The 17,473-nt window shown below is 39.1% G+C and overlaps 1 protein-coding gene across 1 annotated transcript in view; it reads left to right on the plus strand.

Annotated features, from left to right (window-relative positions):
* Positions 1 to 380: 380 nt before the first annotated feature.
* The window catches only part of STARD9 (StAR related lipid transfer domain containing 9), a 162,407-nt gene continuing 145,314 nt past the window's right edge, over positions 381 to 17,473 (plus strand). Inside the window, exons 1-4 of the mRNA XM_054969940.1 lie at positions 381 to 427; positions 5,901 to 5,970; positions 10,606 to 10,617; positions 16,127 to 16,243. Coding sequence (XP_054825915.1) covers positions 381 to 427; positions 5,901 to 5,970; positions 10,606 to 10,617; positions 16,127 to 16,243 — 246 coding nt within the window. The remainder of the gene's footprint in view (positions 428 to 5,900; positions 5,971 to 10,605; positions 10,618 to 16,126; positions 16,244 to 17,473) is intronic.

The raw sequence follows: 17,473 nt of genomic DNA on the forward strand, positions 1-17,473 counted from the left end.
GAAATTCTCGCTCGGCGTGAATTATTACAGAATTTCCAGTCTGGGTTTGCAGTCACCTGTGGAAAACTATCGCACTTCAGGGAATTTCAGCGATAGAAGTTCAAGCCTCCCACTGCAGCTCCTCGAAGAAAGGAGAAAGAGTGCGAGCCGCCCCTCCCCATTTCCTTTTTCTTCCCAGGCGGGCAGCCCCTCCCTTCAGAGGCAGCGTGCTGGGCGGGGTTGGGCCCCTCTTCCTCTGCCCAGGGCTGTGCGTATGTGGAGTCCCGGGGAGGCTCACGAAGTGCAGCTGTTGCCGAGGGTCAGTAATGTGATGTGGAGTTTGGGCTCAGGCGGCTGCGACGTTGGCGTGGCGGAGCCTTTTCCTGCGGCTGAGACGGGATATGGCGAATGTCAAAGTGGCGCTGCGGGTCCGGCCTCTGAGCAAAAGGTGGGGCGGTGGCTGTGGGGAAAGGGGGGGGGGGTTCGGTGAGGGAAGAGACGTGTGTGTACATGTGTGCAGAAACGGAGAATAGCACGCCGTTCCCACGTAAACGGGGGTTTGCGCCATAAGGGTGTTGTGCTAGGCTCAGGCGTGCGTGACCGTTATGTTTTCTCCTCAAAGTTGTGTTCAGTTGTGCAGGGCTGCCAGGTTGCCATGTGCCGGCTCTGGTGCCAACGGGATTGGGGGGGGGGGCTTGGAAAGCCAATGAAACTAGTGCTAGACTGATGGCAAAGAGGAACCTGTATGCTCTAGATCTTGTTCTTTGCCACAGTGGAGCGATCCATAGGATCTTATTAGCCCGATGCTGTGGGATGATACCCAGAGTATTTCATGACTTGAGTTGGAATGTGTGAGGGAAATAAAGATGTGGCATTGATTAAAATTGGCTATAATGTGCTTGGTCAATGCAGTGGTCAGAAAAGACTTTAAAGAGTGTGATACACATTATTATTATTGTTGTTGTTCAAGTATATTCAGGAGTGAATTCAGAGGGTCTTGCTGCCAGGAAATTGTATGTAAGGTTGCGGAATAAACTATTTTCTCTCTTTCTTTCTTATTTTCATCTCAAGATTTGAGGTGAGAGTTTAATCATTTAAGTGTTTTGATTATTAGTTTATGCTTTACACTGCAGTTGCTGATTTGTTGTATGGGATTTAAGTGTCTTCCCTGAACAGCGTGTTTGTTTTGAAGGTATTTCATTTTCTCACACAACCTGTAGTATTTTGTTCCTAACGAAATGTAATTTAACAGGTAGCATGCCCATTGCTTTTCTGAGTGCTGTGTGGGAGTGGGTTGCACAAATGTACCAGGCTCCTCCTTAAAGAGTAACTGACATTACTCCAGACGAGCAACAGAAATCATACCCCAGTTGTATTGTAAACTTTTACATTTTACTTACATTATGTCATTGGTTGCTGTGCTGATCTAAGGATTCTAATGCTGGAGTGCTCAACAAGAGCTAGCTTGTGACATCAACAAAAAGTTTGAAGAAAAAACATGCTTTTCTTTCTTTCTGCGTAGATCAAGCTAATTTCAGAAACCTCTGGGAAGGTGTTGCAGGCTGTGCACACTATTGTGCCAACCCCAGTCTATTGTATGAGCGCATGATACGGCATTATTGATACTATACTATGCTAGGAATACCGACAAAAGGCCTCAAGATCATAGCCTGAAACATCCTCCACTCCTTCCCTGCCTTTGTTTTATCGTCCAGTTTGATGAAGAGTTCTGTGAGCTTATTCTGTTTTGTGTATACATGACTTTTGTTTCATGACCAAATATGTCTGGAAACACCCAGAAGGCACTCTATAATATAGAATGAATTCATGATGCTTCTTAAGAGGCAGCTCTTACAATAGTATGTAATAGAATTACATCTTTGGAAGTTAACTCTTTAATTTTGTGCTGGCGGAAAGTGATTGATCTTATGGGAAGAGAAGAGCTCCAGGCCTCTTGTTGCAAGTCAAGCTATCCTAAGTTTATGTCTTCAAACTTTGATTTATACTGTTGGCTAAATGCTTTATACCAAGATCTACACTTTGCAGTCTTATAGTTTTCTTACTTTTCGCCTATAAACAGACAAATTGCAAGGAATGCGGTTAGTTTTACCTTGGAGTAATCAGTGGAAAAAGCTTTTAAACAGAATGGGGGCTTCCATGCTCCTTGTACCCAGTAACAGAGATCTTCCTGTTTTTAAACACTGGGAACACTAGTGCCCAGTTTGGTTTTAACGTGCCCAGGTTTGTTTTAACCCTGTGTAATCACACTTGCATCCTCAATCTTATTTTTAGTAAGACTCATTATAGACCTTATGGGTTGAATTTAGGTGTTCATTACTTTCACATACCTGCCTATCACTATTGCTGAACATTTACAAAACTGTAAATTCAGTTCTCATAAGAGCACTGTACAGGCATGTGTGCCTGTGTATAACAAAAGGGTAATTAAAACCATGTGTACTGGGGAAGTCTGGGGATGATGGGAAACAGTGAAAAACTGGAACTAGTAACTAATGCCTCCTCTGGTGAGAAGAAGAACAGCAAGAGTAAAGGAGATTGAAAATTTCAGTATGTTCTGTCAAATGTCTCCATTTGTTTATGTAACTTCTTTAATTTTTTTAAAGGCCTGGCTTTGTCCTGAATTTCTTCCACTCATCTTTTATCAATAAATAATCATTTATGTTGTAGGTAAAACATTTTCAGAACAGTTTCTCAGACTTTGAACTAATAAAAAAATATTTTTGCATACTTGGATTCTGAAAAGTCCCAATCCATCATATTGTCTCAATGATTTATCCTGTAGTCATGAGGAGGGTAGTGTTAGCAGTCATACCATCCCTCATGCTGAAAGCAAAGTTTATGAATATGACATTATTATGAACCCCTTTTCCTCATGTGCCCTGAGCACAGGACACACTGCTTGGTTAGGCAGAATGGTTCCAACCCAGCTGGAGTTGGAAAATTACTAAAATGTGAGTCACACGCAAGACTGACTAGCAGCCCTACATCCCGGAGATGTGAAAAATTTAAGACAAAAGAGGTCTTCCAAGAGTTCCTACGTTTATTTCACCCCCACCTTTCCATCCTTCTTTCATCCACCTTCCTAATCAGAGTTATTCAGGGACCTGATAACTCTTCCCTTCCAGTAATCACAGGACATCGGTCACTATTTTCATCTATAGCTCCTCCCAGATATACATAATCATACCTTTCCTAACTCATTGTCTACCTTCAGAGACAGCCATTAAGCTATTGTCTTGTGGACAGAAGACACAATCCTGCCTCAGGGTACATTTTACTCTTTATCTGGGCTGCCCTCAGCCATAGGTGTGTGTGTGTGTTCTGAACCCATGCATGTACCCTCAGATACATCTGAGCCCTCCCCTCTTTTCTCCCCGAAGCACTGGTCATCTTCACTGCTGCCTCTATGGAACTTTTCTCTTCAAGAATGGTAACTATAGCCCTTCCTGAGACTACTTTCCCATTTCCTTCTTGATTTCCTAGTTAGACCTCTCTGTGTTGTGTGTATTCTGTGCAATTGTTCTTTTACTGCTCCCTTAATAAAAACTGTTTTGTTGAACACCTGCTTGATTCATTCAGAGAGTTCTCTAAGGAAACAATCCAGGTTTATATTGGTGGTGATCCCAGTTACCCCCTCTTGCTGCTTCTCCTTGTATGCTAATTCCCCCAACTCACAAGGAGACCCTCCCCCCCCCAAATTAGGGTAACAGGTAGTAGGGTTTTCTTTATCCTGTATATCCTAACATTCTCATTCAGTGCTTGAAAGGGCCAACTGAAATATGAGTTGTAAGAGAGAGCTTATGTGGTAGTTTGGAGTTGGGAAGACACAGAAAGGTGTAGAGAGCAGAAAATCCTACAGGTGGATATATGTGAGAGAAGGAGAGGAGCTTAGATGGTATGACTACAACAAGTGTGTCTGCACTATCTGTTGCTGTGTTTTAACATTTGTAAACTGCATTTCTACACATCTTAAGGGTTCCCAAGATGGTAAATAATAAAACATTTAACATAAAATTAAAAACACATAGAAATATACATAAAACAAAATATATGAATGAGAGGATCAGTGAGAATCGGTGAGGGGATACCAGACACAGCATAAAAATCTACCTGCCAGTACAAGACAGTGATAGAAAGATTAATTTTCCTGGGGAGGGAATTTCAAAAAGGCCCTTTCTTGGGTTTCCACCTGTCCAGCCTCAGATGGCAGGGGCATTAGAAGTAGGCCTCCAAAGATGATTGTAGTGGTCCGGTAGGTTCATGTTGAAGTAGAAGGTCGTTGAGGTATGCTAGCACTGAGCTGTATTGGACTTTAAAGGTCAATACCACCACCTTGAATTGGGCCCAGAAGCAAATTGGGAGCCAGTGTAGGTAGAACAAGACAGGAGAGAGATGGTCCATATGACCCACTCCAGTGAGAATTCTAGCTGGAGTATTCTGTACTTATTGTAGCTTCCAGACATTCTTCAAGGGCAAACCCAAATTAGAGCTCATTGCAGTAGTCTAAACTAGATGTTACCATGGCATGCATCATTGTGGTAAATTGTTGTTGTTTTTTTGGCCCGGGAAAGGCCACAGTTCTTACCAGCTGAAGCTGGTACACTTGAGAATATACTTCTGACAGTAGCTAAAAATATAGATATGCTAGTTGTATTTAAATGACAGAGTCATGCTCAAATCTCCCTTCACATTAAAAGCTAAAATTATCTATTCTTTAATATTCAGGAGTGTAATGAAGATCAAATTATTTGAAAGTAAAATTTTAGGTAGGAAAGTGCTATTAATACATCTGTCTGGTTTGTCACTGAATGTATCATTTGTATGTGGAAAATAGCCTTTCTGTTCAGATAATTTTTAAACATTGCAAACAGTGGCTTTGATACTTTTCAGGCCTGCCTGGTTAACAAAGATATTATTTATGTAAAAACTACAATACATATTAGTTGTGATAATTCCATAAAGGCATAGAGAGATCTTACTCAAGGTTTTTTTGAGATGAAAATTGCAATGTTGGAGCCATTGTTAACTGTTAAAGAAAAACAACTCCAAAGTTCAGTGGAACAGCAGCATTGGGTATAGTCACCAATAGCTGCATAATAAAAATGATATATAACACAAATTATGTACTAAAATGGCTTACCTTTTAAAATAGTGTTGGGTGTCATATAATTAATATGAGGTAGCAATTCTGAGTAGACCTGGGTCGCATCCATATATTGTTGGCTATTATGCTATTGTTGTGGAATAGCAGTAATTTGCAACTGGATTTTCCTATGTTGCCAAGCAATCCAGTTGTAAATCATCACTATATCATAACAATGGCTCAATGCTATCCAGTGATACATGGATGCAGCCTTTCTTAGGGTTGTGCTCTAATACATTTATATTGCTGGAAAATGTTCTTCTACCTTTTGAAATCTAAGTATAGAATATGGGTTGCTGTGTCACATACTGATTTGTCTTTATACAATTCATGGTTTAAAAAAATAGGGCTACAGATTATTACATAGTAATATATAGGAAAATGAGGGGGGTTTATATCCTGCTACTGTGCTTACCTAGGGATAGCAGATTGAGTCAGTGCAAGGAGCTTTACACTGAGGTCAGAGGTTCTTCCACCAGTGGAGAACTCTCTTGCATTGGCAGAGGTTTCCTTGCACCAATAGAATGCACTGCAAAATATGAATCTGCCCCACAGTGATCTGTAGGGGTTATTGTTTTGAATAAGGGTGTTAATTACATGCTTAGGTCTCTCAGTTTAAACTAGTGGCACTCATGCATTTAGCTGGATCTTAATTATAATATTTAACACAGATCACTAGTAGTATGCAGTCCCATGCAGAAAAAATGCCCCTGTAGATCTCTTTTTGTAAAATTAATGTTTTCAATATTTTTTTCAGAGAGAATGCAGAAGGAAGAAGAGTGATTGTCGACGTTGAAGACAAAGTGGCGAAAATTAGAAACATAAAGGTACAGTTTATTTTTAACTTTGGCTTGTGAAATCCTGACATCTCCGGTATAGTCATTTGAGTGATAGCCATATGATGGTTTATACTAGAGAAGAGGCAGTGAGATTTTGAACCAAATTACCATTCATTAATCAAAAACTACAATACATTTTAGTTGTGATAATTCCATAAAGGCATATAGGGATCTTAATGGTTATGTTTCAGCTAGCATTATTTCCAAACTACATTATAGAGTTGTTGTTGTTTCCCTGAACTCTTTGGGGGAAGGATGGATACAAATGTAATAAATAGAACTATTCTGAATAGGGCATGATCGGGGAGATCTCAGCTTCTGAGAATGAGGTATGTACCATCAGACACAAAATACCAAGAGATAGGCACACCAGTGCTTTAATTGTAAATGTGAAACAGACTAGTAGGATCATGTTCATTCCTTTGGTCAGCAGCTAGGGTTCTGTTTAATTCTATATACATTAGCACATGAAGCTGCCTTCTACTGACTCAGGCCATTGGTCCATCAAAGTCAGTAATGTCTACTCAGACTGGCCGTGGCTCTCCAGTGTCTCAGGCAGAGGTCTTTCATATCATCTACTACCTGATCCTTACTAGAAATGCCAGGGATTGAACCTGGGACCTTCTGTATGTTAAGCACATGCTCAGCCACTGAGCCACAGCCCTTCCCTTCCATGTAATGTTCATGACATGCACTCAGCAGCAGGACATCCTTGGCTTGCAGGCTAAGTTCAACTTGGCCAAATCTTCAAACTGTGTTTTTTTTTAAAACTCGGATGTGTTTTAAAAGCTGTTTGAAGGGCTCTCTTTTGGTACCTTTTAAGAAAGTAACTCAGAAAAAAAATCAGGTGTATATATGCCATTCAGCCCTAGAATGGATTTGATACCAGGCTGATAGCAACAAGCTATTCTTAAATGTCTGTAGTTCCATTTATGACATTGGAGTATATAGGTGACCAAACAACTGACAAAACCTGGAATAAAATTGTATTAGTAGGGATTTTCCTGTGTTTAAAAAAAAAAACCCTGCACTTTTCAGAACTGCAGAAAATCCATTGAAGTCATTTTTTTTGTGTATCCCAGAGTTTCTAGAAGCAAACTTAAAAATAAAACAGGAAGGAAAGGCAAAGGAGAATAACGTAATTTGGCACAGCTTCTGAGTTTCTTACAGAATTCAAGTAAATATCTGAGAGTATTTTAAATGAACCCACATGCAAAATTAATTTTGTGGCAGTGCTGTTTTTGTTTTTATCTCTGTGCTTCAGTTCCATGCCTTGATTTTTTCAAGGCTATCATACTTTTGTTAGTAAATGAAATACATAAGCACAAAGTTCCAAGCATCTGGTCAGCTATTTCTTCCCTCCCCCTAATTGGGTTTAATACTATTGCAGCTAATTTATGGGAAATTTAACAAATATGTGATGAGTTACAGTTAACATTGTGATGAGTGACTGGCTACATTTAGAAATGACTTTGGACTGTACATCCTTTCCCTTTGAGATTCTTGGAGGCTTCCTTTATGGGGCATGGGAAACAGAGCTGGGTTTTTTTTCAGACATTGGGACTCCTGAATGCTGCTGTACTCTCTTCATCAAATAGTAAAATGGGGCCAAAACCAGTTACTGTTGGCAATGTATCTTACTACTCAGAAGGCAGATAAGTGAATTACAGAGTTACCATGATTACTGTGGGAATCCTACAATTCTATTTCTTGCTTAGTCTTTGTTGTATCTCCATATCCGCCTGATTATTTTAGGTGACTTGCTTAAGATAATTAGTATTTTAAATGTCTTAGGAAGCAGTTTGGCAGAGATCAAATAACCAGATAAATGTTTTCTTCCTTCTTTTATGTTGTTTCCGGAGAAGGGCTTACTGTTGGACCTAGTCTAGAAGACTGCAAGTGGCTAGTGTTCAGTTCCTGCTAGGAGATCAGTCTGTTCTTTACAGTCGGTTACAATACAGGCCATATTGGTTATTTGTTTTATTATTTTATTTTATTTACATTATTTCTAGTCTGCCTTTCTCATCAATAGTCATAGTGGATTACCTATTATAAGTCAGTATGATTATCAACTGGAACATTTGATAAACAATATAAAACAGGGTAAGGATAACAGACATTTGGAAACAAGAAGAAATCAGAGCTGGAAAAAATGCTGAAACAAGGCCTAAGTAGATTGATACGATGTATTAAACAACACGGAATTATCCAGCAGGAGCTTGCTTGCAGCAACAGGCAGTACAGGGTAGTAAGCTACATCTCTCTTAACTATTTCCTTAGAGCACAGCCCTATTTCCTGTGTAAGAAATCCCTCCTGAATAATGCAGTTTTGCATAACTTGCTGAAAGCCAGGGGAGTGGGGGCTTTCTTGACCTCTTCAGGAGGCCATTTCATAAAGTGAGGGCTACCACAGAGGAATACATATGTATGGGCAGCTGTTGATTTTGCCCAATGTAAACATGTAAATGTTATGTGAAATACATTTTCTAATTAGAATTTGTTACCTACAGATAGCTTTTTTATTACATGTACTCCCAGAGCGACTGCTTAAACAGATGGTCAGCTTGTAGATTTCAATTATATGGTTTACAGCTATTTGTAATATTTGCTCATGACTAGATAAATGCAGTGAGACACTGATTCTCACCAAAATAACCAACGTTTTTTGCAAGGTCCGCATAAAGGAACTGAAGCGTAGTGGTTAGAATGCTGGAGTAGGATCCCAGGTTCATATAAATTCCCACTCTAGCATGGAAATGTGCAGGGTGACCTTGGATCCCTTGTAAGGGTCAGCACCAACCTTTCTGTCCTCCCAAGTGTTCTGGGGATGGTAGTCACAGTTATCTTTGGGCAAATCTTCTGGTTTGGCTTGAGTTGTAAGAGAAACACAATCACCTAGTATTGGGTAGAGTGCTATTTTGGGCAACTGCAACGAAAGTGTATTGGGCAAGACATCCCAATAGGATGTGATAGTGATGGGAAGGTCATGTAAGAGTTCGGAATTGGGAGCCAGCATGTGGGCTTTTTTTAAAAAAAAACTTTTTGGTTGGTATTTCAGGAGAACAGAATGGAAAATGTGCTTTGGGACGTTCCATTTCCAGTCTGTCAGTTAAGTGTGGTTATAGAGCCATTAGTATAACTGCAGAGTTGGAATATTCATTTGATCTTATGAAAAAGTCAGAGTGTAAAATGTAATCTCTTATTGTAGAACAGAGTGAGCTAAATGAGGCTTACTTCTGACTGTGCAATATAAACTTTATTTTTCAAAGATAATCCTTTTGAATTACATGATCAAAAGACCAGTTGAAGTTTTACCAGTAGCCAAAACAAACACCAATTCTGTTCTATTTGTCATGGCTAACTTCTCATGGGCTTTCTTTCAAGGGATCAAGTCAGCAGAAACCAGCTAGCAGTCTGAGAATTGCCTTTCTGGGGGCAGTTTCACAGATGTTTTCAGAACTGGCGTTTTAATGCTCTTATTGTTTTACCATTTTAGGGTATTCTCTATCTGCATGTGTAGGGAAGATAATTTTTGGATGAACTTGAATTAAAAACTTCTCAAGTAGTTGTCATAACACTGTATGGGCAGAATTTTCAGTTCTGCAAAGAATGTCTGTCTTTTGGTGCTACACCTCTGTCTTTTGGTGCTACACCTCTGAAGATGCCAGCCACAGCTGCTGGCGAAACGTCAGGAACTACAATGCCAAGACCACGGCAGTACAGCCCGGAAAACCCACAACAACCAATGCAAAACTTGTCAGAGAGTCAAGGATTTCTCTCTTTTGCACTGGGGTATAGTGTCTTCCACTATGCAAGAATTATTTATTTATTTGTAGTTCACCTTTTTCACTGAGACTCAAGGCAGATTACACAGTGTAAGTCAGTACGATCATTAACTGAGACATTAAAATACAATAGGATATGCACTGGAGAAGTCTGAAAAGAAACACATTCAAATACAGGAACACAGAGATGGACCTTGCTGAACCAAAACATAAGTAGTTTGACATGACATATTGAACAATATGGAAATTACCCACTAAGAGCATATCTCCATCAACAGACAGTACTTGGTAGTATAGGCTACAGTCTCTGGACTGTTACCTATTACAGTCTCTGAACCATTTCCTTACAGCACTAACCTATTTCCTCAGTCAAAAAAAAACCCCTTTTGCATAGTTTGCAGAAAGCCAAGACAATGGGAGTTATCCTGACCTCTTCAAGCAGACTGTTCCATAAGGTGAGAGCCAACACAGAGGATGTATGGGCAGCTGCTGATTTTGCCCATTTGCAGGGTGGTGTCTTCAGAAAACTATGTTCGGATGAGTGAAGCTGCCATTGCGGAGCACAGGGGAGAAGTGTTCTTGCAGATATGAGGGGCCAAGACCTTGAAGGGCTTTGTATGTGATGGTCAGAACTTTGTATTGAGCCTCATAACTGATGGGTGAAGTAACTGCAGAATGGAAGTAATATGTATGCTCCACCTAGCTCCTGACAATAATCGAGCCATAATGTTCTGTACCAGCTGGAGTCTGGAGTTGCCTTTGAGGAGAGACCCATGCAGAGTTTGTTACAGTAGTCTAGTCTCGATGTTACCGTGGCCTGAATCCAGGTGGCCAGATCAGCCATGTCAAGGTAGGGGGCCATCTTCCAGGCTAGACTGAGTTGAGAGAAACCCTTTTTTGCTGCTGCATTTAGTTGCTTCTCTAGCAGCACTTCTGGATCCAGTATAACCCCTAGGCTCTTAACTGTGTCTGCAAGGGTCAACTGAACCCCATTCAAAATGTAAACACAGTGTCGACCAGAGTACAGCAATCATAGTGAATGAGGATTTGACAAAAAAATTGAAAATCAGCAAAGGAACTAGACAGGGATGCCCGCTGTCTCCATTGTTATTTATTTTGATTTTGGAAATGTTGATGATTCAAATACGTGAAGATGACACAATCCGAGGTATGAAAATAAAAGTTTTCTTACAAGGTCAGAGCTTTTGCGGATGACATAATGTTAATAGTAGAGGATCCAATTGAAAATATGCCAAAGGTAATAGAGAAAATAAAAGAGTTTGGAGATTTGGCTGGATTTTACGTGAACAAAAAGAAGTCAAAGATTTTATGTAAGAATATGACTAAACAGAAGCAGCAAGAGCTAACGGAGATAACAGACTGTGAGGTGACTAATAAAGTAAAATATCTTGGCATTGAGCTGACTGTGAAAAATATAGATTTGTTCAAAAATAATTATGAGAAACTGTGGATACAAATAGAGAGAGACTTAATAAAATGGAACAAACTGAATTTATCATGGCTGGGAAGAATTGCAGCAGTAAAAATGAACGTCTTACCACGTGTGATGTTCTTGTTGCAAACTATACCAATTATCCGAGACTCCAAACAATTTGATAAATGGCAAAGGAAAATCTCAGATTTTGTGTGGGCAGGCAAGAAACCACGAGTGAAAATGAAGGTTTTACAAGATGCTAAGGAAAGAGGTGGCTTGCAACTGCCCAACATAAGACTGTATCATGAGGCAGTATGTCTTGTATGGTTGAAAGACTGGATAATGTTAAAAAACCGTAAGTTGCTGGCCCTGGAGGGACATAAAAAAATATTTGGATGGCATGCATACATGTGGTATGACAAAGTAAAAGCGGACTCTATGTTTTTGCATCACTATATTCGGAGAAGCCTCTTCACGGTCTGGAAGAAATACAAGTTGTATATGGAAGATGGAATTCCTTCATGGGTGGTTCCGTATGAAGTAATAGATCCGAGAACTGTCGATAATGAACAGCAATGTCTAACCTACAAGGAGATTACTCAAATACAACATTCAAAGCTGAGAATAAAGACAGAAGAAGAATTGTCTCCTTGTTATGGATGGTTCCAGTACAGACAGATCAGAGACCTTTATAATGTGGACTGCCAGAGAGGAGGAATAAGATTGGAAAATTCGGAGTTAGAGGAAGTGATACTACAAGAAGGCAAGAAAGAAATATCCAAGATTTACAAATTACTTTTAAAATGGTTTAAGGTGGACGAAACAGTAAAAGTCCAGATGGTGAAGTGGGCAATAAACTTTCATAAAGAAATAACAATGGAGGCATGGGAGTACCTATGGAAAAATACAGTGAAGATTTCAACTTGTACGAACATTAAAGAGAATGTGTACAAAATGATTTACAGATGGTATTTAACACCAAAGAAAATTGCGCTAGGAAATACTAATATGTCAGACAAATGCTGGAAATGTAAAAAGCATGAAGGATCATTTTATCATATGTGGTGGACATGTGAAGTAGCTAAACAGTACTGGGGAGAAATAATTGAAGCAATAAATGAGATTTTACAAATACAAATAAACAAGAACCCAGAATTGTTGCTACTGAACTTGGGAATGGAGGCAGTTCCAACGCAGTATAGAACATTGTTATTTTACATGACTGCAGCGGCAAGACTTTTGTATGCGCAGAAATGGAAGACACAAGAAATACCAACTGTAGAAGACTGGATTTATAAATTGCTGTACATGGCAGAAATGGATAAAATGACAAGGAAACTTAAAGATCTTGACCTAGGACAATATATTGTTGATTGGGGGAAATTGAAACAATTTTTGGGAAAAAAGTGGGATGTAAAAGGAGAACTGTGGCAGTTTGAAATTTTTTTAAAAAATAATGTTGCAATGAGAAGAGAGAAGGGATCTTACCATTTAGGGGGAATGTAATTATAATCTAAGCTAATATAATATTTAAGGGAATTTTACAATGAATATATGCGATAATGAGAAGGGGTAAATAGATATCTCAATGAGGTATACTATATATGATATATAACATAAAATAACGGGTTAGTGGATCAGACTTTACATTATAACATATTATGTGGTCATGCTATATGGTGTTGTGTGCTGTGCTACATTGGTGGCATAGCATACAATATATACATAATATATTACTATAATATATACTATATTGATAGTGTATTTGATGGAGTATATGCCTAAAAGAAAAGAAATAGAATAAGTTTAAAGTAAGAGATAGTGCGATCCCTGCTATATATTATACTATATTGTTATGTTATATTGATATGAGATATACTATATTGATAGTATGTTTGATAGAGTTTATGTAAAAGAATAAGAATGTGCTTAGAGTAAGAGATATTATGATTTAAAGTTGGTAGGAAAATATAAATGAAATAGATTTAAGTAATAAGAAGGGTTAAGGGTTGGAAAGCTGTTGGAAGTCAATAGGGAGGGGGGAGGAAAAGGGTGGGGGACAGAGTAAGGGGAAAAAATGGGATTATATGTGTTAAATTTGGAAAATTTTCTTTTGTTTTTCCACTCACCAATAACATTTTATTTAAAAAAAATGTAAACACAGTGTCATTCAAGATCTTTGTCTTCCCAACCAGTATCACTTCTTTTGTCGAAGGCTTTCACGGCCGGAGAACTATGGTTGTTGTGGATTTTCCGGGCTGTATAGCCGTGGACTTGCCAAGACCACGGCTATACAGCCCGGAAAATCCACAACAACCATCACTTTTCTTTCTTTCTTTCTTTCTTTCTTTCTTTCTTTCTTTCTTTCTTTCTTTCTTTCTTTCTTTCTTTCTTTCTTTCTTTCTTTCTTTCTTTCTTTCTTTCTTTCTTTCTTTCAGGCGTTTGGCCATAGCTATCAGGCAGCATCTCAGTCCTTCTACTTCATCGCCAGAGGATTTGGATAGAGAGCTATAGAACTGGGTATCAGCTGCTTATTGATAGCATCCAATCCATTATGAACGATTTCTCCTCAAGGCTTCACATAGATATTGAATAACATAGGGCATAAGGTTTTGCCTTGTGGAACCAACAGCAACTATATGAGTCCGCTCTATGAGGAAAGATTTAATCCAGTCCAAGGTGCATCCCCTAAAACAAATTTCCATGGCAGAGAGGTGTGGGCAAACCTTGGTCTCCCATATCCTAGTCTGACACTCTAACCACTACACCGTGCTGGCTCTCATACACAGTTTTAATAATTGTTTGTAAATTTTGCGTCCTCTCTCTCTCTCTCTCTCTCTCTCTCTCTCTCTCTCTCTCTCTCTCTCTCTCTCTCTCTCTCTCTCTCTCTCTCTCTCTCTCTCTCTCTCTCTCTCTCTCTCAAAGAGGTATGGAAAATAGGTAGACAGGACTTTGATGCTAAGAAGTTAATCTGCTAATCATTTATAGGACCCTGTTCCCTTCCATAATTCTTAGTGGCTGGGTGTTTTGAGTTCTGTACCAGCTATTTCAGAATAACTATGGAAGAGAATGTGGCTGACTATGTTTTCAGAATGACACACATGTACATATGTGCATGCACATGATCTCTCATGCTCTTAGTATAATCTCTGAATTTGTATATTAACATTTTTCATATTTATAGGCCCTTATTAAAGGTAAAAAGTAGCCAAAATTAATGTGCAAACCAGTAATTAATGCAAAAGGGATGCATTAAATTCAGGGTCTACAACATGGTGCCCACCAATACCTTTCCTGGTGTTTGCCAAGGATTTTTAGAAAGTGAGTAGGGCCAGGTAGGGGTTTTGGCTAGTAGGGCTTCTGATTGGCCATTAGCTGTGTAGATTTTTTTAAAGTTACTTGGGCATCTGTTGCCACCACAGCACAAGGATGTTCAGTATGTTACTAAAAATAAGTTGTGTGTATACAATATTTTAAACAATATGTTCATTTTAAAAGGCATTCTGTTAAAAGAGCTTTTGCTTGAAATGTTGAATTGTTACTATTAGAATTATGCACTCCCTGACTTTTTGTGGTTAGCTCTGCCTCCTATGGCAGCTATTTTGTGGTTGCATTCACCATCCTCTGTCAAAATTCCAAAGGTGCTTGCATGCTCAAAAAGTTTGGGGACTTCTCCATTAAATGTTGTTGTTATAATTCTTCATGCAAAATAATGTGCTACCTTTTATAGACTTCATTCGTTTATTCACTTCATTTATAATCCACCTTTGTCACCGAGAAACAAGGTGGGTTACATAATGTAAGTCAGTGCTTCATAACTTCTTTTAAGAGCCAATTTCTAGCTTATGTGATTCCCCACCAATGCCCCGTATTCACAATTTCTATGGAATGCTTTCTAGTCAACGATTTATCAGCAATGCTGCTTAGGGTTACCGGTTCCCCTGGGGAGGCAGGGGATTCCCTGCTCCCAACCTCTATCCCCTGCCACCTCTCACCTGGTTGGTGAAGGGAAAAGTGTGGGAACTGGTAAAAAAAAAAACCAAAGCTTACTCTTGGGTGCTTCAGAACGCTTCCTCGTTGCACTGAGAATAACATCCATTCCCGGCGCAACACGGAAACTCATGGTCATGGCAGGGACAGAGTTGATAAGAATCAGCCCTGAATGGGGTCCAGTTTTTACCAAATCAGTCCCTGGTACAACCTGTTGCTTCCATGTCACAGCATAAATGAAGTCATTCCCAGTGTGATCCAAAAGTGTTCCAAATCGCGCATGTGTGAGGTAGATGCTCCCATTGTGCCTCCCCCCCCCGTACCCTTCTCGTCTCCCACTTTGAGTCCTGGGGGACCTGCCAGCCCTAATGGTACCTCTACTTAGCACAGGTCTTAGTTGATGATTCCCAGCATTACTCTGCAATTTTCTCGTAGATCCTAAGCTTCCTCTCAGAGTACTGTTTCAGTATCTTTATTTAAAAACAAAGAAAACTTAGACATAAGGGTTGGTGGTTTGTTTCCATATCATATTTAGTTAAAAAGTACTTTTTCAAGTAATGTTTCCTCTGTGGCTTATTCATGTATGTAAATCGCTACTTGACACCACAGTCCATTAGTGAACCTGTAAGTTATTAATATTTAAGCAATATGCACAGGGTTTTTCTAAATTTAACATTTTAGTGAGAGCAAATTGCATCTTTTTAAACTTAAAATTCTAAGACAACTTTTTCCGAGTGGTATGACTTATATTTCTGCCTTTTCCCTGTGTTTTCTTTTCTTTAAAAGAAATTGACGTAAGAAAAGGAATGGGATACATTTGACTCTGTAAATATTTTAGGAGAGAAAGGATTATAGCTTGCATAAACATGCTGTTTTCTTGCGGAAAAATTCTTTTCAGTGTCCCAAATAATGCATCTGTTTCCCTTCTATTCAGGTGGATAACAAGTATGAAGGTCTTTGGGACACAAGAGAGAAAGTTGTCGCATTTGGGTTTGATTACTGCTATTGGTCTGTTGATCCTGAGGATCCAAAATATGCATCTCAGGAATCGGTAAGTGATAGTAATTTCAATACTTTTTCCGGGGTTTTTTTTGTCATTCCATCCTGTTTTTTTTAAAAAAAATGTTGATATCTGTAAAGAGAAACGAATCTGTTTATTACAGCATACTCACCTGGAAGGAATCATTGCTCACTCTGAGGTCAGGCATTAACTGCAATGATTGTGGCAGTGCAAGGTGAGCATGAACAATAGGGTGCTCAGTAAAATAGGAACTTCTGCCCGCTCAGTTACTGTGTTTGACCTTCAAGGTAAATGCTTGTGGGGAGAACAGTATTAGAGCACTGTAAGATTGCCTGAGTTCTTACTGGCACCAAAAGCCTCCGATTCTAGATATTCCTGTGAATTGGGAACATGTAATCAACTTCTCTTCCATAGCAAATTGGGAATGGTAGCATATGGAGTCTTCTTAAGTCCAGGCCACCAGTATCGGCTTGCAGCCAATCAGGGCTGTATTAACCCATGGCCGGGCCCCTAGCTTTTCAGGTATTTTGGGCCCTCTCTGGCACTTCAATCTTTCACCCCACTACAGCTGACAGCCTGACCCTAGTACAGTAGGTACTAGACCGCAGTACATAGCCCTATATCCATTTTGAGGGTCTTCTGAAGAATTCTATTCACAATTTTAAAAATAATTTTATTGTGCAAGTAGAACTCTTCAGGAAAGCACATTTTGGGGGTAATTGTTCAATACTGTAATATTTTGAAGTGAATAAAACGTTTATTATGTATTAAAAATCTATAATTTATGGATAATTGTTTTAATATAAGAGGCAATTTGTCTCACTTCAATAAAGAAGCAGTTAATTATCATATTAATAGAGGTTATATAAGAGAATCAATTAATTGTAATTTATCTGGGGGGGTGCTTCAGCAAAAATAACTGACAGGCTCCTAGTCCCTGCAGGGTTCTTAGGTTTCAGCCTAGTCAGTCCTATAAATAATATAACCCTGCAAGCCAATAAGCCGCTTTGCATGAATTCATAAAATAGCCTTGAATGTGTTAGATAAACACTCTTTTGGTACTGCACATTGCAAGGGAGACCAGACTTTCTTTTAGGTGAGCATGTCTGCTAACTAAATGTCTTGTGGGAGTCTATTATGTGGAGGGGTCTGTATGTGATAGACTTCTGAGGTACCTTCATGTGTCTGGATCACCATTTGAGAATCACTTCTCTAGATTGTCATGATGCATCTTGTTATAATATTTTAATAACCCCAATC

Source organism: Eublepharis macularius, chromosome 2, assembly GCF_028583425.1.
Source record: "Eublepharis macularius isolate TG4126 chromosome 2, MPM_Emac_v1.0, whole genome shotgun sequence".
NCBI classification, from domain to species: Eukaryota; Metazoa; Chordata; class Lepidosauria; order Squamata; family Eublepharidae; genus Eublepharis; species Eublepharis macularius.